The sequence below is a fragment of the Oncorhynchus gorbuscha genome, linkage group LG09, assembly GCF_021184085.1.
Source record: "Oncorhynchus gorbuscha isolate QuinsamMale2020 ecotype Even-year linkage group LG09, OgorEven_v1.0, whole genome shotgun sequence".
NCBI lineage: Eukaryota > Metazoa > Chordata > Actinopteri > Salmoniformes > Salmonidae > Oncorhynchus > Oncorhynchus gorbuscha.
In genome coordinates this window covers 23,463,409-23,488,420 of record NC_060181.1, presented here as the reverse complement: position 1 = coordinate 23,488,420, position 25,012 = coordinate 23,463,409, and the positions used below count along the sequence as shown (strand labels likewise).

The 25,012-nt window shown below is 42.2% G+C and overlaps 1 protein-coding gene across 1 annotated transcript in view; it reads left to right on the top strand.

Moving 5' to 3' along the window:
- The first annotated feature begins 2,961 nt into the window (after positions 1-2,961).
- Positions 2,962-25,012, top strand: part of LOC124043287 (CUB and sushi domain-containing protein 3-like) — a 720,075-nt gene continuing 698,024 nt past the window's right edge. Inside the window, exon 1 of the mRNA XM_046361728.1 lies at positions 2,962-3,222. Within this exon, the coding sequence (XP_046217684.1) occupies positions 3,033-3,222 (190 nt within the window). The 5' untranslated portion in view covers positions 2,962-3,032. The remainder of the gene's footprint in view (positions 3,223-25,012) is intronic.

The following is a 25,012-nucleotide window of genomic DNA, read 5'->3' as shown; positions in this document are numbered from 1 at the left end:
CTAGCCGTTTCACATCCGTTACACTTATGAATCTATTAACGGTGATGCTGGGGATTTAATTGAAGTTACAATACTTGCTGAATGAGGAGTCCCGTGTCATCATTGTTGTCGCTGAATCAGATGTTCCATGTCAGCTTCGAATTGTCCTACCCACCATTGACATATGGGCCAACAATATGGCGTTTTGTCTTGAAACACATAAGATATGAGGGCACACTTTCTGACTGAGGGGAGCCTTTATCATGAATGCACACCCTCCTGTTATCTCCCTTACTCAGAAAACAACAGGGAAGAGCTTCTGAATGGTCAATTCAGTAATAGCCTCAGATTGCTATTTATTTTTTCTACAAACAGTGCAGGTAGGAACCATACACCTATGGTTTGATTTAAAGTATAGTTCTTTGAGATTCAGTAGGGACGTGGATGGGTACGGAGGTCGTAGCTATCTACTGTACCCGACCCTCAGTGAGGAGATGAATGTGAGTTTGATGAGGTGTAGTCGTGATTCATCCTCGGCTGATTTCCCCGCTGCGCTCAGCTCGACACTGGCTCTGTTCTGCTCGGTGACCGTGCAGAGTCGCCATGCTGAAAGAGCATATGATCATGGCTGGATTTGATTTGTTGCCCTTTACATTGTTCGAAGGGGCGTGGGACCACAGCATTAATCTGTGGATAAGGGCTGAGGAGGAATTTGAATAACTGTTTGGACATGGAGGGCATGGAGGGAGGGGGAGCGGGAGGGATAGAGAAAGGGAAGAGATGAGGAAGGAGAGTTTTCCAGCAGCAAGTATAGCCTATTCGAAAGAGCATGTATTGTAGCGTGTGAACTAAACCCTTGCCCAGAGGCGACACAAACTAATTATCTCTGTCACAACAGTGAAAAGTCCAAATGAAAGAAATGGTTTAGGGGATTCAGGTGGTTGGAAATGTAGAGAATTTATGCTTTGGAGAATGAAACAAAATTATTTTAATGACCTGTAATTGTGTTTAATTAGGCTATGCAATCATCAAAGTTCAAATGTCCAACTTTTTAAATCATTGTCTTCAAATGTGCACAGAAGCACAGGCACATAAAGAAGCACCAACCACATTTCATTATCTTGACCCGAACAGATTTGTTGCAAATTTAAACAAAAACGGGACAGAATGTAGGACAGAGTGAAGAGTGTTGGGACTGTGCGGTGAGAGAGTGCGTGTGACGACTTGCACACGACGGCAGTTTGATCAATGAGAATCTATTCCGAATCGAATCCGTCGCTTGCAGATGCATCTAGCCGCTTGTATCAGCCGTCTCGGAAATGTTCATTATGACATTTTGTTGGCAAGCCTTATATTAGACTGAACATGCAGCTCAGTGCAAGCAGCCCACGTCTGTGCGAAGAGGCTAACCATGTCTGCAGAAACGCTGGGGCGCTCCTAAATGTGGGCTATGTGGCTTTGGGTTCATTAAAATGCAAGTGCGAAGTCAGAGTCGATCTTCGAGACGGGAAGACGTTTTGTGTTAGGAGAGGACGATCTCCCTCTCTCCCCTTGAAACAAAATGCTCGAAATGACCATTTATTGTAGTTTCCTTGTCGGGAATCGTCAAATATTTTGCATTGCGTGCATCTCTCCCTATCATCTCATGCAGAACATGAACAAGCACATCGACATTGATTTGGATAATGCAATATGCAGCCTGCGCGTATCGGACATACTTCAGCACCTTGGAGAGTTCCAACACGCTCGCGCCTTCACGAGCCCTTCCTAATTATGCAGTATGATTTTTTTTAAACACACACGTATGGTGCGCAGTGCTGGCAAAATATACTACAGAATAAACAACTAAATATGTGTTTTTGTTTTAAGTCGTGTGTAAAATTGAGAAAAAAAACAGGGACGTCAGTAGATGGTTAAGTGAATGTGAGATCACAAAGTGGCCTAGGCTAAATAGGACAAATATTAAAATGGTCGAATTTGTAAAATATGTAGGCGGTGTGTGTGGGGTGTGGGAGAGAGGGGTGGGGTTGGAGCAAGAAAGAGTCAGTCTGGTCATTGAGGAGATAATTTGACGGGGCTCATAGCGTGTTGATGGCAGGGTGGGAGGGAGAGTGAAAGAGAGAGAGATTCAGTCTGGTCAATGAGGAGAGAATTTGACGGGGCTCATAGCCTGTAGATGGCAGGAGCGTCCTTCTACACTGCTCCTTAATCCTGGAAATGACTAAACTTGAAAATTGAAAGAGGAAGTTAAATACGGGAAGATGCAATGTATCTTCTGATTCAAATGCGATATAATATGCAGAGGGTTTAATTCGGAAGCAAGGTGTCACCAGTGTTTCGGAGGATGATTTATGTCAGTGTAATTACACGAAATTGCGATTAAATAACTGCAATTGGTTAGATTGAACGTAGTCTGCACCAATTGTCCACTGCAATTGAACTTTGATGCCACTATTCTATTTCAATGGAAAGGATGGCGTCGTTTCTTGAATCGCCATCTCTAACAAACGGAACACATAAAGGCCTACTATATTATGTTTTGTGACATTTTCTGAATTATAGCGTTGTCAGTCAGGAAGTTTAGATAGCAAAAAAAAAAACTCTACATGCAATGTATGATTTTCTTTAAGAAAATACTTGTTTTCTTTTTTATTGGCTCAAGATTAGCCTACTATATTATCGTCACTGAGAATATGTTCTATATTTATTTATTTCCGTGGGAATGCACTTGACTCGTGTGGTTCAGTTTTGTTCTTATTTGATGGCTATGTCAACTACCATCTCTACTCATGTGGTGAGATATTTCCACAGAAAACACTGACTATAGAAAATAAAAAATTAAATTCACTTCGTTTTAAACAACGTACCAACTCGCGAGGAATCGAGCTGAGAGTTTTGCCCCTGTTGGTGAGATGGTTGAGTCCTCGTCAAGGTTGCTGTGGTATCCCAGCATCGCCGTTCACTTCGAGCTGTGACCGCGCGCCAGCCACAACCGAAGACACACCGCTACCGGCTGAGGAACGGAGGAGATTGAGAAGAGAATAACTAGCTTCATGATTGTGAACATGAAAACAGATGACATAGAGGGGTATAAAATCAGGTCGACGGACATCCTAAAGCTTTTCAAGAGAGGATGTATTAGATGCGGTCCAGTGGACTTTTTACAAGCTAAAAAAATGAGGATTAAAACTGGAGTTATATTTTGGAATCTCGTATTTTTTATGATGGTCACGTGTGTGCGAGGTAAGGAAAATCCTTTGAAGTCCTATGTAGTAATGCATGTCTTACTACTTGTGTTTTTGGAGGAGGATGGTGTCTTTTTATATTGGAAGACCCGGCTGTGCAGTAAAAAGGCATTAAAAAAGGCTAGAGCTAAGGTGAAACATTTACTTGCCAGGCTGCCGGTTCAATGCAGGCATTGAGCGAGAGCTCAATAAATATTCTTGCAGTATGCTCAAGCGGATACGTGAGTTGCTTATGCCTAATAACCGGTGGGTTGTTTAGGGGAGATTACGCACCCCTATCTGCATATATTTTTTTTATCTTACCAGACCCATTTCCATACTCGTCACTATCCACCTGTTTTATTTGAAATATGATTTCTGTAAATTATTAGAAATGAACCACATTTGTTTCAGATAATGTAAATGGCAAATGAGAGGTGCAAGCTCCTCGGTTTATACATCAGTGTAAGGCACGTTACAATTTTAGGCTATATAATGAGACTACACAGACAACTACAGACATGTTCCTTATCTTTCTGATTACATTGTGTTTGAGGGAGAGAACATATGGGGGACATATAGGGATGAATATGGGCACCTATTCATCTAAAATACTCTTCCTCTTCCAATAACTCCAAGCAAAACGATGTCTTTACCCCATACCATCCTTTTGTATATACTGCCACCTTGGCCTGAACTGGAAGACAAGCCTCCCCTAAAGCCAGTAGACTATAGGCTTTGGTGGGCTGTGATTTAACTGTTGCGCGTATGGCACCAAACACAAGCACATCGATGCAGATGCATCATTAATTTGCAACATATTGGATTGATTATCTAAGACCTATTGATATATTCAGGGTTTCTTATAATACTCGTAGAATATATTAAAGATGAGAGGGTTTAGGTCTGTTTGATTCCAAGCATGTATTATGGCTGGAATCATGCTGCGAAGAAGGCATTTTATTTGGTTTATGCTTCTGAGACAATATGTGTTGATGATTCAAGTGCTAAGAAGTTGACGTAATTGAATAGATAGATTTGGACAATAGTGTCTGCTGCATACATTGGTACCATCAGTGGTGGTGGCACTGGTTAAGGGTAAACGCTGAACATGGTATTTAAGGGAGTAGCCTATATCGGGTGTCAGCCTTCGCGCGTCAACATCACCTGCCCGCAATTAAATTTGCATAGCCTATACCACTTTCTTTAGCTAATGCTGATGCCCGATCCCCATCTTTCGTGGGCACAAGAACGACAACAATCATATAGGCAACTGTATGCGGGTCGTCTTGTCGTCATCTCTTTCCTGCTAGCCTCTTTTCAGATCAGTCAGACCTTTTCACTGTCGATACCCACTCAGCGTTCTTTGCTAGAAGTCCGATTAATATTCTACTGCGCGCGCTCTGCATCCTGGTCACCCATCGATTCACATCTGAGTCGTCAAGCCCAAGGCCTCAGTAAACTGCATTTATTACGATAGTTAAGAAGACACAAAAATGCCGGTCCGTAACACGTCTCCAGAGGACAACATCATTTATTTATCTTAGGCCTATACAGTGACGATATTTGGTGAAAAAGTAAGTAGTCTGCCTACTCTGTCTGTGCTTGGCGCTATGGCCGGATGATAAACCGACGCGCGGTGGCGGTGTGATGAGATCCTGACGACAAAATACTTATTATCCAGGACCAGCAACACATACCTCCCTCTCTCTATACATTTTGGATGATGTTCATAATTAGCCTACATTGAATAATTGTTATGGCAAAATGTATTGTTTTGGTTCAGTTCCAGTGAAGACAGACGGATGTTATTTGTAAATGTATACAAACCAAATACTTGCGTCTCAATTTCGATGCCATGATTAAACTCAGAGGAAAAGTTTTACCTTTGAATATCGGTATAACACTACTGCGTACTAATAGCACATCACAGATTAGTATGTGTACCCACAGTTAGTTTACTTGTCCCTAGCAATTCATCAAGTACAGAAAGTTCCATTCTACATAGGATTAAATCACCTTACTCTCCATGAAGTCTGAGCCATATAATGAGAAATGATAACACTGAGGAACATTATCCCAGCCAGAGACCATTCCCCCACGGTGTCATTATATTTGTCGATAGCGGGGGTGAATTCACACAGGTTGGCTAACAGACAAGACCTGGCCATGTTCAATATAATGATATAGATGTAGGATCTTATTTTGAGCCAGTTTTCTACAACAGGAAAATAATCATGCAGCAACAGGAAATGTGAATTATTATGTGGATTAGAATTAATGTACATTTTTGTAGGGGTTGATACATTTTTTGTAAGGTACAATCAAGTCTGAAATTTCAAAGTGGAAATTGTAAACTTCAGCAACCTTTTAAAACCCCAAAGACACTATGCGTTTTACATTTCCGGCATTGCTGCAACAGGGTGATCAAATTAAGATCCGACTGTACAGTATGAGGTCAGCAGGTAGGGGTGGATTATTAACATGTGATGAGTTCACACACACACACACACACACACACACACACACACACACACACACACACACACACACACACACACACACACACACACACACACACACACACACACACACACACACACACACACACACACACACACACACACACACACTGCTCTCTCCCTGCAAATGACAGAGCTGTTTGAATCACCATGAGCCCAGTTTGCCGTCGTGGCACAGGCAGGTGCAGAGTGCAGTAGTTACAGTCCACAGATGTCTGCAGTAACCTAGATTTATTACATGTCTGTGTGTGTGTGTTTTGGCACCAGAGTGGGTAGGTGACAGTTGTTGTTTGCACCAAGAGTGTATACAAACATTTGAGCATGTCTGCAGAATAGCATATGTGTAAACACAGGGTATCAACTGACTAATGGATGGTACATTGCACTTCCATTAAAGTGAGCCTGAAGAGATATTGCACAATCTTCACAGCAGTGGATACAAGGACCATTTTCTTTTTAGCTGTATCTTCTTTCGCTTGATATTATGGGCATAAAGAAATCCCTAATGCTGTATCTTATTGCAAGGGACCAGAGATATTGATTTCAATTCTTGTGGCAGACACAAAACACCACTTCAATATGAACTCATCTATTATTTTTGTTGTTGGAAGTAATACTATTTACTGCAGGTTTGCTTCAATGGTATCTGTCTGCAAATGACTTTGTACTTAGTCAACATGAATCATCGTTGGTCACTCTCAGTCAAGGTCTCTTCTGGGAAATCATTCTTAACCTTTGGACATTGTCCCCTTGTGGCAGTGATGGAGAGGCACATGAGGTTGGCTAGGGGATGGATCCATATTAGTTCAAATGTAATCCACCACCTGAGCAAGTTATTATCTGAAAACACAAGGTTATTGCTGATTTTTTATTAAGTCTGTGTACAGTTGTGTAATTTGATCCAGTCTATGTACTGTAGCTGGTACATGTCAGAAGACCTGTAATTCTCTAGGATTATCTTGAATTCTCAAGGATTCTCTAGTCTAAAATTCTCTAGAATTTTCAGATTTTCTAGAATTCTCTAAGATTCTAGAGAATCAGAGCTTTTTCATAATGAGTCATCTGATGACTAACCAAACAGTACAACCAGGATGTTATGTAATGTGAGTGGACATCCAGAGTGGAGTTATACCAGCAAAATTGATCTGAAGGGAATGCATGTGGTCAGTTTTGTAGACTGAGACCCAGTGAACTCTGTGTTTGTCTGGGGATAACCTCACACAATGGGAGGTGTTGTGTGGGGATTTTGACAATTGGTGCTGGAGACTGTTAAATCAACGTTTCATATCTGTCTACACAACTCAGGTACAAACCCACAACACTGTCTCTCTGGTCTACACGTCTGACTGACATCATGAGATGCTTACCCATACTCAGATTGTTGGAGGTCGTTATCCAGCCTTTTCATCAAGCCTATTGTTGTTCAGTGCACAAAATAAGGTCACATTTCAAAATGTTTTGTCCAATGACGTCTGCTGTAGTTTTAGCTTCAAATCACATCTGCGTTTTCCATTCTCCCTGTTGGCCATGTAGGTCATTGAAGGTACAATCTCCTTCTCTGTGGGCACTGTGACCATGTTCATTATACTGTTAATCTTCATTATCGGTAAAGAACAAGAAGGCCCGCTCACTGTTAAAGCTCACAACTCACTGCTTTATTGACAATGTTTTGATACGAAGCAGAGCTTCATTCGGTCATTATGTTAATTATCGGACCATAAATAAATCAGGAACATTCCTGTTGTATTTACTCCTACAGTAAATGGCTTGTCTTTTTTTCTGTTGCTATGCAGATTACAGTCAATCAGTTTTCCAATAAGGGACCCATTAACTAACTATGGTATCATCAATGCAATTTATGTTGTTGCTAAATTAGTTCCAGTATAATGGATAGAGGGTTGCTGTGGGTCTGTGTGCTTTCGAAATTGCTGGTCCTAGTCTATTTACAGGCAAGTGTCCTTTCCTTGGCTCTGATCCTGGATTAGCTGGACTTCCCAGTACTTACAGTAGGCCGCTGCCCTTGGTGCCTCCCTGTGACTTTCTTGCATAAGGGGGTAATTTTATTTTATAGGTCTAGTAGCATCTGACACCAGGTATTTCAGCGAGAGACCAATGGTCTGTGTGAGAGAGATGTTTCATCATCACTCACCTCCATCATCAGATCCAGAGCTTGCCAAAGAACGTAAAGACACCGCCACTGGAAAGGGAGTGTAGGGTACAGCGTTGACCTGCTGCTTTTCCATCATGGTGGGTCACGTTTTTACATGGGGTGTTGGTCTTGACTTTGCCTCTGTCATTATTGGGACAGAAAAACCGTTGAGCTCAGTTGTTGGGTGATGTATTTCTTTGTTTCACATGGGAAACCTTGTTCTCTACCGCTGGGAGCAGAAGTTTGTGTCAAGGGAATATGTGCTCTTTTAAATCACACCTTGGGGTTTGGAGGACCTATCTGATGGCAGAGCAGGTCTACTTTACGTTCCCTGCCATCAGATAGGTCCTCCAAACCCCAATGTGTGAGACAGGTGTGATTTAAAAGAGCACATATTCCCTTTTCCTTGGGATTTGATGGGCCACACTTTCTTTGGATAGTTAGGGTAAGGTTTAGAACAGTGGTCACCAACCGGTCGCGATCGAGGCATTCTACAGAAATGCTTGATCACCACACATTTCTGTAGAAAAGCCAACTATAGTGCCCCTACCGCTGTTTGCACTTGATTCAGAAGCCCTGCGCACCTGTTAGGCAAAGTGTTCCCATTTTGAACTATTTCATGTCTGAAAAGACAAACTCTGCCTATCTGGCGGACTGGGAGATCTGTGTCTAAATTAAGTGTACCTACTGCACTGACCAATCGGATAGCTCATATCACGACCCTGGGCACAGCAAAGTTTGATACCAGCCTATTTGAGATCTTTTTACTTTTTAAACCATGACCGGAGAGCGACTGTCAAAGAAAACAGCAATGAGCTGCTGTTTTATGAATGAGTTCATGTAATAGTTTTATTCAGCACTGTCAACACTGTTTTTATTCAACACTATTACAAAACATGAAATGCGCTTCTCCCTACTTGTACTCCCGCTGCAGTTGGATTGATATCCCTGCATTTTTATTATTATTAGCAGCTCGTTGTATTTATGTTAATAATTAAGAATATTTCACTTTCTCTGGTCATAGGAACAACATGAATTTGTGCATGAGGCAGACGCGGTGCGACTCGAGTTTCACCACCAGGTGGAAGATGGTGTCCCCTCCCTCTGGTCAGTCTCACAGGAGGAAAGGAAGGAGAGAGCAGGTGGAATATGGTGTCCCCTCCCTCTGGTCAGTCTCACAGGAGGAAAAGAAGGAGAGAGCAGGTGGAATATGGTGTCCCCTCCCTCTGGTCAGTCTCACAGGAGGAAAAGAAGGAGAGAGCAGGTGGAATATGGTGTCCCCTCCCTCTGGTCAGTCTCACAGGAGGAAAAGAAGGAGAGAGCAGGTGGAATATGGTGTCCCCTCCCTCTGGTCAGTCTCACAGGAGGAAAAGAAGGAGAGAGCAGGTGGAATATGGTGTCCCCTCCCTCTGGTGAGTCTCACAGGAGGAAAAGAAGGAGAGAGCAGGTGGAATATGGTGTCCCCTCCCTCTGGTCAGTCTCACAGGAGGAAAAGAAGGAGAGAGCAGGTGGAATATGGTGTCCCCTCCCTCTGGTGAGTCTCACAGGAGGAAAAGAAGGAGAGAGCAGGTGGAATATGGTGTCCCCTCCCTCTGGTCAGTCTCACAGGAGGAAAAGAAGGAGAGAGCAGGTGGAATATGGTGTCCCCTCCCTCTGGTGAGTCTCACAGGAGGAAAAGAAGGAGAGAGCAGGTGGAATATGGTGTCCCCTCCCTCTGGTGAGTCTCACAGGAGGAAAAGAAGGAGAGAGCAGGTGGAATATGGTGTCCCCTCCCTCTGGTCAGTCTCACAGGAGGAAAAGAAGGAGAGAGCAGGTGGAATATGGTGTCCCCTCCCTCTGGTGAGTCTCACAGGAGGAAAAGAAGGAGAGAGCAGGTGGAATATGGTGTCCCCTCCCTCTGGTCAGTCTCACAGGAGGAAAAGAAGGAGAGAGCAGGGACCGTGAGTGGTGGACCCTTTGCTGCTTTCTCCCGCCTTCCGCTGAGACAAATGTTGTGTACAAAACAACTAATAACTCGTAACTCAGAAATCTCCAACTTCTGTGCGTTCAAGACAACCGGGAACTCGGAAAAAACGAACAGTAATCCAACTCAGAATTCCAAGTCGAAGCCTCTAGCATCTTTCGAGAGTTCAGACTTTCAGACCTGAAGATCAAATAAAATCAAATGTTATTAGTTACACCGAGGCCTGTACTCTGGAGCAGGATTGATTTGGAGGTGGAGAGTCCATCATGGTCTGGGGCGGTGTGTCACAGCATCATCGGACTGAGCTTGTTGTCATTGCAGTCAATCTCAACGCTGTGCATTACAGGGAAGACATCCTCCTCCCTCATGTGGTACCCTTCCTGCAGGCTCATCCTGACATGACCCTCCAGCATGACAATGCCACCAGCCATACTGCTCATTCTGTGCGTGATTTCCTGCAAGACAGGAATGTCAGTGTTCTGCCATGGCCATGGCCAAGAGCCCTGATCTCAATCCCATTGAGCACGTCTGGGACCTGTTGAGGGCAAGGGACATTCCCCCAGAAATGTCTGGGAACTTGCAGGTGCCTTGTTGGAAGAGTGGGGTAACATCTCACAGCAAGATCTGAGAAATCTGCTGCAGTCCATGAGGAGGAGATGCACTGCAATACTTAATGCAGCTGGTAGCGACACCAAATACTGACTGTTATTTTTTATTTTTAACCCTCCTTTGTTCAGGGACACATTATTTAATTTCTGTTAGTCACATGTCTGTGGAACTTGTTCAGTTTATGTCTCAGTTGTTGAATCTTGTTATGTTCATACACATATTTACACATGTTAAGTTTGCTGAAAATAAATGCAGTTGACAGTGAGAGGACATTTCTTTATTTGCTGAGTTTATGTACATGTAGGTAGAGTTATAAAAGTGACTATGCATAGATGATAACAACAGAGAGTAACAGTAGTGTAAAAGAGGGAGAGGTTGTTGTCCTTTCACCACACGGCCAGGTCTCTGACCTCCTCCCTATAGGCTGGCTCGTTGTTGTCGGTTATCAGGCCTACCACTGTCGTGTCATCAGCAAACTTAATGTTGGTGTAGGAGTTGTGCCTGGCCGTGCAGTCATGAGTGAACAGGGAGTACAGGAGGGGACTGAGCATGAACGCCTGAGGGGCCCCTGTGTAGAGGATCAGCGGATATCATGATTTGACTGATTTCATGCTTTGACCTCGCTATTTTTCCTACTTCTCAGTTGTCTTGAATGCACCATGACCATCAGATGCAGGGACCATCAGTCCAGTAAAATAAAAAAGCTACTTTTGCAAACTATTTCAGATTATGCTCAGCTGTGCCTCGCAAGTACTAAACCAACTGATCTATTTTATTATCAAAGCTCAAGTTATGAAATATAGTATGGTCTGAGAAGAATGCTATTGCCAGGCCAGGCGTATAGCCAATATGCTTTGATAATGTATTAGGCCTGCTTCACAAACCTCATTCATACAGAACTGGTTTTATTAGGTTAAAACTTCTCATGGCATCCCTCTGGCGGGACAACTTCTGGTGAAACTGTAGGGTGCACAATTCAAATAAATGATCATAAAAATTATGGATATTTACGTACATACATGTGTCTTAAATCAGTTGAAAGCTTAAATTCTTGTTAACCTTTACAGGGTCGGGGGCAGTATCCTGAATTTCCGCCTGTCTGACGTGCCCAAAGTAAACACCCTGTTACTCAGGCCCAGAGGTTTGGATATCCATATAATTGGTAGAATTGGATGAAAACACAAATGTCTGTGAGTATAACAGAACTTGTATAGCAGGCAAAAACCAGAGGAAAACCCATCCGGAATGATTTTTTTTGAGCTCCCATCAACTTCAAATATGAAGCTGTTGAAAACTATGACTTCCGCCTCCGAGATTGCAGTTCCTATGGCTTCCATTAGATGTCAACAGTCTTTATACATGGATTCAGGCTTGTCTTTTGAAAAACCAACGAGTAATAGTTGTTTATCCATGGGGAGATGTAAGGCAAAAGTAGTCTCTTTGCGCTCGTGAATGAGGGTGTGCTCATGTTTTCCTTCTCTATTGAACATATTATTCTCCGTATGAAATATGATCATTTATTTAGATATTAGACTACCTGAGGATTAATTAGAAACATGGTTTGAATTGTTTGGACGAACTTTACCGGTAACTTTTGGGACTTTGTCTGCATGTTGAAACGGTGGATTACTGAACTCAATGACGCCTACTAAATATACTTTTTGGGATATAAAAAAGAAGGACTATTGTGTAGCTGGGACCCTTGTGATTGCAAACCGAGGAAGATCTTCAAAGTTAAGTGATTTATTTAATCTCTATTTATAATTTTGTGAAGCCTGTGCTGGTTTGAAAACATATGTTGTTGTGAGGCGCTGTCCTCAGATAATCGAATGCCATGCTTTCGCCGTAAAGCCTATTGTAAATCGGAAAACGTGGTTCGATTACCAACATTCTAAGCTAAATAATCATGTATGACACTTGAATTTTCATGAATGTTTAATATTACAATTTTGTATTTTCAATTTGGCCTGCTCAGATTTCACCGGATGTTGTCGAATTTAGCACACTAAGAGGTTTATTCTAACTGCACTGTCTGATTTACAGAAGGCTTTACAGTGAAAGCATGCCATGCGATTGTTTGAGGACGGCGACCTTCATCAACATGTTTTTCACAGGTTTCATAAAATCACAAATAGCGATTAAATATTCACTTACTTTTTGAAAATCTTCCTCTGATTTGTCATCCAAAGGGTCCCAGCTATAACATGTAGTGTCATTTTGTTAGATAAAATCCTTCTTTATAGTTGGCGCCATTGATTTGAGCAATCCACTCGTTCAACATGCAGAGAAAGGAATCCGAAAATCTACACCTAAACTTTGTTTCAACAAGTCAAAATATGTTTCTATTTACACCTCAGGTACCCAAAAATGTAATTAAACTATAATATTTCATGCAGAAAGAAGTATGTTCAACAGGAAAGCAATATTAGCAGGTGCGCGTCCTCTTCATCGGTTGCGCAAACATGGATTTCCTAGCTGGTGTTGTTGAACTAAAACTCTTATTTCTTACCCATTATTCAAGTTACAAGCCTACAACCTTGAAAAAAGACTGTTGACATCTAGTGGAATCCATAGGAATTGGATTTGGATATGTAAGAGCATGGGCTCTCAAAAAAAAAACATATCTATTGTGTTATCGTCTCATACTTTAAAAAACAATTCTACAAACTTCAAAGTGTTTTTTATCCAATGGTACCAATTATATTCATATCCTGGCTTCTGGGCCTGAGTAACAGGGAGTTTACTTTGGGCACGTCAATCATGCGGAAAATCTGAAAAAAGGACCCTAGCCCTAACAAGTTTAATGTAAAAAATAATTGTAAGTAATTATTTTTTTTAAATCAAGGCAGTAGATCTCAGCTTGCGTTTTGACTGTGAAAGTGATCTTGACTCAGAAAAGGTTGATGGCCACTGTTTTAGGATAAGGGTTAGGGTAAGGGTTAAGTTTTTATGTCACGTACACTAGTAAAGTGAAATGCTTTTATTGCAAGCTCGAAACCCAACAATGCAGTAATCAATATCAATATAGTACTAAAAATCACATACGGTAGAACAAAAACATACAAGAAATAAAAATAAGAACAACATGACAAAGTAAGTAAACTGTATATAGGGTTAGTCCCAGGGTCAATTCCAAAACCATATAGAAGCTGTTTAGGGGCCTGTTAGTATGACTTGATGCACCGGTACCACTTGCCATGTGGAAGCAGAGAGAACATTCTATGGTTTGTGTGGATGGAGTCTTTAATGATATTCCAGGCCTTCCTTTCACACCGCCTGATATAGAGGTCCTGGATGGCAGGAAGCTCATCCCCAGTTATGTAGTAGGCTGTCCACACCACCCTCTGTAGCACCATGCGATTGAGGGCAGTGCTGTTGCCATATCAAGCAGTGATGCAGCCAGTCAAGATGTTCTCAATGGAGCAGCTGTAGAACTTTTTGAGGATTTGGAAGGGACAATGGAGTTTAACACTGAGCTGTAGTCAATGAACATCATTCTCACATAGGTATTCCTCTTATCTAGGTGGGTAAGGGCAGAGTGGAGTGCAATTGAGATTGCGTCATCTGTGGATTTGTTGGGGCGGTTTGCAAAGTGGAGTGGGTCTAGTGTCTGGGATGATGGGATGGAATTGATGTGTGCCATAACCAGACTTTCAAAGCACTTCATGATTACAGATGTGAGTGCTACAGGGCGGTAGTCATTGTGGCATGAAGCCTTAGAGGTCTTGGGAACAGGAATGATGGTGGTCAGCTAAAAACATGTGGGGATTACAGACTGGAACAATGAGAGGTTGAAAATTACAGTGAATATACCTGCCAGCTGCTCTGCGAATGCTCTGAGAACACACCCTTGACTATCATCCGCCGCCTTGCAAGTGTTGACCTGATTAAAGACCTTACTCAGGTCAGCCTCGGACGCCGAGATCACCCAATCCTCTGGTTCGGTGGGGCCCCTCATGCATGGCACAGTGCTGTTAATTTCGATCACGACTGGGTCTTTCTTTGTAATCCATAATGGATTGTAGCCTCTGCCACATGCAGCAGGCGTCAGAGCCTGTAATATGATTCCACCTTATTCATATACTATCATTTTGCTCGTTTGATGACTCTGTGGAGGTCGTAGTGGGACGTCTTGTACTTGTTCCTGTCCTCAGCCGTAGCGTCATGGTTGTCTGTGATAGCCCTGTCCTTTAGATTAGCACCAATCTCAGTGTTAATCTGGGGCTTTTCATTGGGGAAGCAGCAAACTTTCACTGAGGGGACAATGTCACCAATACATTTCCTAATGAAGCCGGTAACGGAAGTCAATGTTATCAGCAGAGTCTCTAAACATATTCCAAAGCAGTCCTGTAGAATAATCTCTGATTCTGATGACCATTTCTCAACAGAGTGTGTCATGGGTACTTATTGCTTGAGCTTCAGCATGTAAACAGGAAGCAGGAATACAGAGTCATGATCTTATTTGCCAAATGGGGGATGAGGGAGAGCCTTCTATGCTTGCATTTGGGTAGAGTAACAGTGTAACCCGTTTTCCTGCTTGTTTATAGCTTTGTACAGTTCATTAAATGCCAGTTCGGTAAGTGTTATTTTTCTTGTCCTGAGGTGGAATTTATACAACAGTCACGATAACAGCTGAAAACTCCCTCTGGAGGTAGAAGGGTAGGCATTTGACCATCAGTTATTCCACCTGTTGTTGATGAAGGGGTTAACCTCTCCACTGACTCCACTGTCCTGTCCGCTCGGTGAATGGAGAATCCATCATGTTGGATAGCCATGGAGTTTATCCTGACTGAAAGCCATGTTTCAGAACAGCAGAGAATATTGCATTTTTGAGAGTCCCTTTGGTATCAAATCATCGATCGGAGGTCATCCATCTTATTATTAAGTGACTGTACATTGGCCAATAGAATGGAGGTTAGATTTTCCGGTTTTCAGTTCGCCTTAATCTCGCCAGGACTCCCCCTCTCTTGCCTGTAAAGCCAGCGTTTCCTCTTGTATACCCCCAAAATTGGGTTGGAATCACAGATATAGCACAGGGCAGATGAGTCGAGATCGAAGTTGAAGCCAGAAATGAGGTAAGTAACTGTCAATCTGATGTCCAAAGGTTTTTGTCAGTTATAAGAAATGATAGCGGTTACATTTCGTGAAAATAAAGTAAAGGTAAACTCCAAAAGAATCACAAAATAGCAAAGTTGGGTCGGAGCTCACAAAACGGCGGCCATACAGTATGGTGCCATCTCTTAAACTTCTTATGGGTATAGGGGACGCTTGCGTCCCACTTGGAAAAACCCCAGGGAAAATGCAATGCGGCAAATTCAAATAATGATATAAAATCAAACATTCATTAAAACACACATGTAAGATACTCAATTAAAGCTACACTCATTGTGAATCCAGCCAACATGTGATATTTTAAAAAGTTTTTTGGCAAAAGCATAAGAAGCTATTATCTGATGATAGCACAATGTCAACAAAGAGGGTAGCATATTTCAACCCTGCAAGCGCTACACAAAATGCTGAAATAAAATATAAAACATGCATTACCTTTGACGAGCTTCTTTTGTTGGCACTCCAATATGTCCCGTAAACATCACAATTGGTCCTTTTGTTCGATTAATTCCGTCCATATATATCCCAATGTCCATTTATTTGATGCGTTTGATCCAGAAAAAAACAGCTGTCTAAAAACACAACGTTACTACAAAACATTTCAAAAGTTGCCTATAAACTTTGCCAAAATATTTCAAACTACTTTTGTAATACAACTTTAGGTATTTTTAAACGTTAATAATCGATCAAATTGTAGACGGGGTTATCTGTGTTCAATACAGCAAGTAAACAAACCATGCTTCTTTTTACGTCTTGCGCAACTCTCAATAGTGTAACGTTGTTCCAGGACGTGCTTCCTCTTCGTTGCACAAATTAATAACCTCAACCAAATTCCAAAGACTGGTGACATCCAGTGGAAGTGGTAGCTTCAGAGTGTTTTCTATCCACATCTACTAATAATTAGCATATCTTATATTCCTGGAATGAGTAGCAGGAAGTTGAAATTGGGCAGGCTATTTATCCAAAAGTGAAAATGCTGCCCCCTATACCTTAAGAGGTTTTAAGCCTAAGGTTAGGGTAAGGGTTAAGTTTAGGGTTAGGATGAGGATGAGGGTTAAGGTAAAGGTTAGGGTTAGACTTAGTAGATTGTTGAAATGTTACTGATAGTCTGTAGATCATCTACAGATGGACTATCCAAATAATAAAGTGTTACCCTGTCTGTAACACTAGCACTGAATCAATGTGTAGAATAATAGCTCAAATCTCTCTTTCCCATCTGGTTGCTATTGTTTCTGTTTGCATTGAGAAATATTACCGGCCTGGCTCGATTCGGTCTCACATAGCAAAATCTGAAATGGTGTTTCAAAAAAGTAGGGACTCAGAGCTAGAAAATGGTATACAGTATATTACACTACAGTTGAGGAACATGATGAAAGTAATTTTGCTATGAAAGCTGATACATGTGTAACCCCACTTTTGAGAAAATTGTGCATGAATGTTTTGGTACCCCTTTATTTTATTTTTCCATTATTTAACTAGGCAAGTCTGTTAAGAACAAATTCTTATTTACAATTACGGCCTACCCCGGATGACACTGGGCCAATTGTGCGCCGCCCTGTGGGACTCCCAATCATGGCCGGATGTGATTCAGCCTGGATTCAAACCAGGGCCTGTAGTGTCGCCTCTTGTACTGAGATGCAGTGTCTTAGACCGCCTGACCACTCGGGGGCCCACACCTACTTGAGAGCTCTTCTTTGTCTACACCCATTCAGCATTGTTCATACCCTCTTAAATCTTAGCCCCACCTAGAGCTGTTGTGGTGACCGTATTACCGCCACATCGGCGATCACGAGTCATTTAAGGCAGTCAAATTGCACGTTACCATTTAGTCACGATAATTAGTCTTCTCCAAGCTCTTATGCTGCTGTTAGTCGTTAGTAGCCTACCAAATTTGTTACCCGCCTGGTACTCATCGCTCTATTGTTCCTCTAATCACTCTGACATCAATGCAAATGTTTTCGAAAATCTAATCAAACATTTCATGAGAGCCCATGAGCTCATGTTGCTCAACATTTCCATAGGCTATGCAATTGTGCGAGGAAACAGTGATAGCTTCTACTAAAAAGAGGCGGCTCCAATCAGCTTTCTATAGGCTAGGCTTACTATATTTATTTCTCAACTTTCCTAATATTAAGCACATTGCTTATATTTACAACAGGAGTATAGCCTTCCTGGGCGGCATGGAAATTAACAACGGAGAAAAGTGTTCTCCATTCGCTATTTAAGTGCATAGATGACATGTATTTTTTCCAGCTGCCCTTGTTTCGATACAGGTGCATGATAATGGTCCATTCTAAATCAAAACAAATTTCACACACACTGTATCATTTATTATATGTAAAGACAATATTAAATCAAGAATAGTCTCATGGGTAACACTATTAGCCTATCACTTGTGAATGATATATTATTACTTGTGAATTATGCCCAGCATAAGAAAGAATATTTTATTTTCCAACTTTTTCGAATCATAGTCACACACCTCAGGTAGTCTAGCCCATAGGCCTATATGTTTTAATAAATTTGGTATCACAACTAAAGTGGACAAATAACTTTGTAAAATTAAGCACATTCATCCTCTTTACAAAGGGTGTAGAGCCTATCTGGCATACATTAGCAATGCATGAGTTTCAAATTTGGGTAGCAAATTTTCACCATAAAAATGCACCTTTATAATGAAAGCATTACATATATAATTGCATTTGTTCTCCGCTAATGGAACATCTGCGCTTATAGCCTACTACCATGTGCGCATTGCTGCGCTTATAACGTGAAGAAAAAAATGAATAGTTTATCAACATTTTAAGCTAAACTTTCGGATCTGTTGCTTCAGCCACATTGCGTCAAAAAGAATGTGCATTAATTTGGGATCTATTGCATCCCACAACTGTCCCAGACTATGTTTGTAATATTTATTTCTCTCATAGAATTGGTAGACTTTTGTACAATGGGGGATAGTAGATTGACATAGGTTAGTGTTGTGGCAGGTAACCCAGTGATTAGAGGATTGGGCCATTAACAAAAGGTTGCTAGATTGAATCCCGGAGCTGATAAGGTACACATCTGTCATTCAGCCCCTGAACAAGGCAGTTAACCAACTGTTCCTAGGCCATCATTGTAAACAAGAACTTGTTCTTAACTGACTTGCCTAGGTAAAAAAAGGTATAAAAAATGGTGCTTTTGCTGTTCGTAAGGCCTACTCATCTTGTTGGCTGACGAAAAGTAAATGTGGACAGTTCTTCCAATATCTTCAATATGCCCTCGGAATTGGATGAGGATGCGCGCAGTTGCGTCCCACGATGTGTCTGTCTTCACTTGTTGCCTGTGAGAAAGACCTGATCATATGATGAAGCGCGCAGCACTCGGGGAGGAGGGTACAACAGCCACTAGCCGCAAAAGGCATGGATCTTTTTAGTGTGCATTATGTCCACACAAAGGAGATACCGCTGTGAAATTCTAGCCATTATCAAGTGCTTGTCAAATGATGAATGAGTGACTGATGTAGTGTGTACAGCCTGCACAAAAAAACAAAGCAGTGAAAATGCCTTTCAAACAACTGTTTAAAAAAATCATCATTAGAGTCGCATCATGCAGCCTTACAATGCATTATAGCCCAAAGTTTGTAGAACAACTAAAGTTAAATTAGTAACTAAAAATGAAGCATATACAGTAGGAATATACATTTTTTATTAACCGCTCAACACAGAACTCCTTCAAATCGTTTGGAGAAAATCCATTATTTTTTATTCAGCTTTGTTCAATTGAGTTCTTCATACTGTAAAATAATGCCATAGAATTCTACGCAAATCTTGTCTGCTAAATGAACTAGTGTAGCCCACAGCCATTTTGGCATAGCCAGAATGCAATCAAACGGCAGAATTTTCGAAAGGCATCGTACTCTGCTTCCACCGAGAATTCCACTGATTTCAAAACTCGGTCAACTTGTTTGGTGATGACAACACTGTTTATAGCAGTTTCAGAAGAATCTACAATGTCTGGTTCAATGAAAATGTTTTTACCTAAATCAGTGATTTCCTCATTGTCTGATTAATTTTCAGAGTCAGAGAGAGTCCGAATGTCACGATCGTCCTCCAGAAAGTGGAGAGCATTAGCAACACCTTTGCAGTTCTTTGTGATATCTTTTTTAAAAAGCAGTGTTAGAAAGGATTACCTACACATACTGAGCAGCTCATGTTATAGACCAATCCGAACTCATCTCTCGGCATGTTCAGCCCATCCATTATCTCAGCCAATGGCTGGCGGGAAGGTCCCTGTCTTTCTACGTGAGTAAATCAACTAGGCTCATAATTTAACAATTCTATTCATATTTACAGATGACATACAAGTTTGTTATTAAGGCACCTAAAAGTTCACGTGTTCCATAAGGCATTTCTGCAATGACAAAAACATTTTTTTTATACAATATAAATGTTTACATTCATATGCCCCTCCTGTAAAATAATGACATGTGACATATTTCCTTAAATGAGTCACAAATAACAAGCCTTAGGATCCCATCCAATAGCGACTGTTTCTATATGAGCCTCAGCTGGACTGTACTCTGTACACGATTCACCTTTGACCTTGTGTGCCGGTGTCTCCTGCATTGACAGTGAGCACAGCTGCCGGCCCCATGGTCACAATGAACCTGGCTGTGATATAGTCAGCCTCTGTGTCATTTCTTTGAATGCTAAAATGATTTCTCTACAGGGTGGTTGTTGCTTTATACCTGTATGGAGGAGAGAGAGGGATGGGGTCGGATAGGCCTGGTAGGGTTGGGAATTCTTGTAATCCTGTGAACTTTAGGAAATGCACCTGCATTTTGCAACCCTATACACTTGGCAAACAAGAAGCATTTACACATAACACATACTGTACATCTCAACAGAAGAGGTTACATCATTGAGGTCACAAGCAGGTGGATGTTTTCAGGTGATATGCTTCGAATGGTATTTGTAGTTTTTACCTTCCTACAGCGATTGGTAGAAACTAAGATCTGCAAACTATGTACATATAAGCAAATCCATAGTAACCTACACTGTATGTCAGGTCCTCACAGTAGTTTAATAGACTTGCAGATTTAACTGTGACTGTGTCAATAGATCAAATCAAATGTTATTCGTCACATGTGCCGAAAACAACAGTGAAATGCTTACTTACGAGCCCCTAACCAACAATGCAGTTTAAAAAAATACTGATAAGAATAAGAAATAAAAGTAACAAGTAATTAAAAAGCAGCAGTAAAATAACAATAGCGAGACTATATACGGGGAGTACCGGTACAGAGTCAATGTCCAGGGGCACCAGTTAGTTGAGGTAATATGTACATGCAGGTAGAGTTATTAAAGTGACTGTGCACAGATGATAACATCAGAGAGTAGCAGTGGTGTAAAAGTGGGGGGGGGTAAGACAGTGCAAATAGTCTGGGTAGCCATCTGATTAGGTGTTCAGGATACTTATGGATTGGGGCTAGACGCTTTTTATAAGCCTCTTGGACCTAGACCAGAGTAGCAGAGAGAACAGTCTATGACTAGGTGTCCGGAGTCTTTGACAATTTTTAGGGTTTTCCTCTGATACCGCCTGTTACAGAGGTCCTGGAAGGCAGGAAGCTTAGCCCCAGTGATGTAGTGGGCCGTTCGCACTACCCTCTGTAGTGCCTTGCGGTCAGAGGCTGAGCAGTTGCCTTACCAGGCAGTGATGCAACCTGTCAGGATGCTCTCGATGGTGCAGCTGTAGAACCTTTTGAGGATCTGAGGAACCATGACAAATCATTTCACTCTCCTGAGTGGGAATAGGTTTTGTCATGCCCTCTTCACGACTGTCTTGATGTGCTTGGACTATGTTAGTTTGTTGGTGATCTGGACACCAAGGACCTTGAAGCTCTCAATCTGCTCTACTGCAGCCCGTTGATGAGAATGCTCAGTCCTCTTTTTCCTGTAGTCCACAATCATCTCCTTTGTCTTGATCACGTTGAGGGAGAGGTTGTTGTCCAGGCACCACACAGCCAGGTCTTGTCATTGTCGGTGATCAGGCCTACCACTGTTGTGTCATCAGAAAACTTAATGATGGTGTTGGAGTCGTGTCTGGCCGTGCAGTCATGAGTGAACAGGGAGTACAGGAGGGGACTGAGCACGCACCCCTGAGGGGCCCCTGTGTTGAGGATCCGCGTGGCGGATGTGTTGTTACCTACTCTTACCACTTGGAGGCGGCCCATCAGGAAGTCCAGGATCCAGTTGCAATGGGAGGTGTTTAGTCCCAGGATCCTTAGCTCATTGATGAGCTTTGAGGGCACTCTGGTGTTGAACACTGAGCTGTAGTCAATGAATAGCATTCTCACATAGGTGTTCCTTTTGTTCAGGTGGGAAAGGGCAGTGTGGAGTGCAATATAGATTGCATCATCTGTGGATCTGTTGGGGCGGTATGCAAATTGGAGTGGGTCTGGTTTTTTCTGGGATAATGGTGTTGATGTGAGCCATGACCAGACTTTCAAAGAACTTCATAGCTACAGACGTGAGTGCTACGGGTCGATAGTCATTTAGGCAGGTTACCTTAGTGTTCTTGGGCACAGGCACTATGGTGGTCTACTTAAAACATGTTGGTATTACAGACTCGGAAAGGGAGAGTTTGAAAATGTCAGTGAAGACATTTGCCAGTTGGTCAGCGCATGCTCGCAGTACATATCCTGGTAATACGTCTGGCCCACAGCTTTGTGAATGTTGACTTGGTTTAAGGTCTTACTCACATCCGCTGCGGAGAGCGTGATCACACAGTCTTCCAGAACAGCTGGTGCTCTCATGCACGTTTTAGTGTTATTTGCCTCGAGGCAAGCATAGAAGTAGTTTAGCTCGTCTGGTAGGCTTGTGTCACTGGGCAACTCTCAGCTGTGCTTCCCTTTGTAGACTGTAATGGTTTGCAAGTCCTGACACATCCGACGAGCGTCAGAGCCGGTGTAGTATGATTCTATCTTAGTCGTGTATTGACGCTTTGCCTGTTTGATGGTTTATCGGAGGGAATAGCGGGATTTCTTATAACCTTCCGGGTTAGAGTCCCGCTCCTTGAAAGCGGAAGCTCTAGTCTTTAGCTCAGTGCGACTGTTGCCTGTTATCCATGGCTTCTGGTTGGGGTATGTATGTACGGTCACTGTGGGGATGATGTCATCGATGCACTTGATGAAGCCAATGACTGATGTGGTGTACTCATCAATGCCATCGGAGGAATTCCGGAACATATTCCAGTCTGTGCTAGAAAAATTGTCCTGTATCTAAGCATCTGCTTCATCTGACCACTTTTTTCAGTGATTTAGCCACGGGTGCTTCCTGCTTTAATTTTTGCTTGTAAGTAGGAATCAGGAGGATATAATTATGGTCAGGTTTGCCAAATGGAGGGCAAGGGAGATCTTTGTATGCGTCTCTGTGTGTGGAGAAAAGGCTACTTTTTAAAATATTTTTCAATTTCACCTTTATTTAACAAGGTAGGCTAGTTGAGAACAAGTCCTCATTTGCAACTATTAGGAGCGCCGCCTCTGGGTGAGCGTTTTCTTGTTTGCTTATTGCGGAATACACCTCATTCAATGCTGTGCCAGCCTCCGACTGTGGTGGTATGTAAATAGCTATGAAAAATACAGATTAAGACTCTCTTGGTAGGTAGTGTGGTCTACAGTTTATCATGAGATACTCTACCTCAGGCGAGTAATAGCTCGAGACTTCCTTAGATATCGTGCACCAGCTGTTATTTACAAAAATACATAGTCCGCCATCCCTTGTCTTACCAGATGCCACTGTTCTATCCTGCCGGTGCAGTGTATAACCAGCCAGCTGTGTGTTGATAGTGTCATCGTTCAGCCACGTCTCCGTGAAGCATAAGATATTACAGTTTTGAATGTCAGGTTGGTAGTTTAATCTTCCGCGTAGGTCATCTATTTTATTGTCCAAAGATTGCACGTTTGCTAGCAGAATGGAAGGAAGTGGGGATTTATTCGATCACCTACAAATTCTCAGAAGGCAGCCTGCCCTCTGGCCACTTTTTCTCTGCCTCCTCCGCAAATCAAAGGGATCTGATCTCATTAAAGGAAAAAAGGGATTCTGCCAGTCCGTGGTGAGTAATTGGTGTCCTGATGTCCATCAGTTATTTTCGGTCATGAGAGATGGTAGCGGCAACATGTACAAAATAAGTTACAAACAACGCAAATAAACGAACAAAAAAAACACAGTTGGTTGGGGGCACGTAAAATGTCTGCCTTCTTCTCCGGTGCCATCTTACTGTCGAATCAGCAGGGGATTGGAGGGAGATGGCTGTGTTAGGTTAGGTAATGTAATCTTCTCACCAGGGGGCCGTAGAGGGTAAACACTCTAATGGACTATGTTAATTCCCCTTCGTGAATGTCAGTGATGCGCTGCTGGGGGAATGTGTGACAATGAAATGTTGTCTTATGTGGTCTCAATAAACCATTGGGCAACCATTGGGCCTTTTGTTAATGTGTGTCAGAGAGGGTACAGAGGAAAACTGGTTTGGATATTGCTTTGGTTTGGATGAGACTGTAGTTGGTTACAAATCCCCTGTAATTACAGAGAGAGGCTCTGACATTTTGGGGGAGTCCCGCAGGTTGCCTGAGTGTAATTATCTTGTTGGCTGAGTTGACTTCGGGACTGAGCTGCTATTGGTTTTTCATGAAAGGGACAAACTTAATTTCCGTTTAAGAGCTCACAAGCCGACATTGAAAACAGTTTGCCGAATTGACCTTCGAGGACATTTGATATTTACATGAATTACCCTGCTTATAAATCTGTAATTAGGAATCAGAAGTGCAATTATTTCAGTTTCTAAATACTGTCTCCCCTAATCATCTTTTTATGGCTCCAACATTTTTCCAGTGTCCAGCAGTGAGGCTGGCGTCCCTCAAAAAGCCCTGGATGTGAACAATGAGGCTAGCATCTCTCAAAAAGCCCTGGATGTGAATGGCTATCCACTCCTAGGGGATGAATGGCCATTTGTGTAGATACGGTCCTATTTATTTGTTTGTTCATCTGTCCATCTATCCATCCATCCATTCATTCATTTATTAATTACAGATTGAATACAGTAAATCCACTTACATCTATAGAGGCTGGTTACAGTGTCAGACATTGTTAGGGGGGGAATCCCTTTGAATCCTAAATGTCATTCCTATGGTGTGTTTTCATCTGAGCCCTAATACAAAATGTAATGTTGCGTTCAGCATTGATGGGGTGATTTTCAAACTCTGTTTAAAATGTCAAGTGTTCCAGCTGGAGAAGCCGTGCTTTTGCCCTTTTAGAGCACAACCAGCCATTCCCACTACTACCCCTTTCTGTCTCTGCCTTTCTCCCCTTTCCTCCCCCCAAATTGTATGTCAATTCCATTGCCTTTACCTCTCTCTCTACTGAAGCAGCTTGTTCTGCATGCCTGGGGAGCTCCAGTCTGGTCTGCCTGGTATTGATCC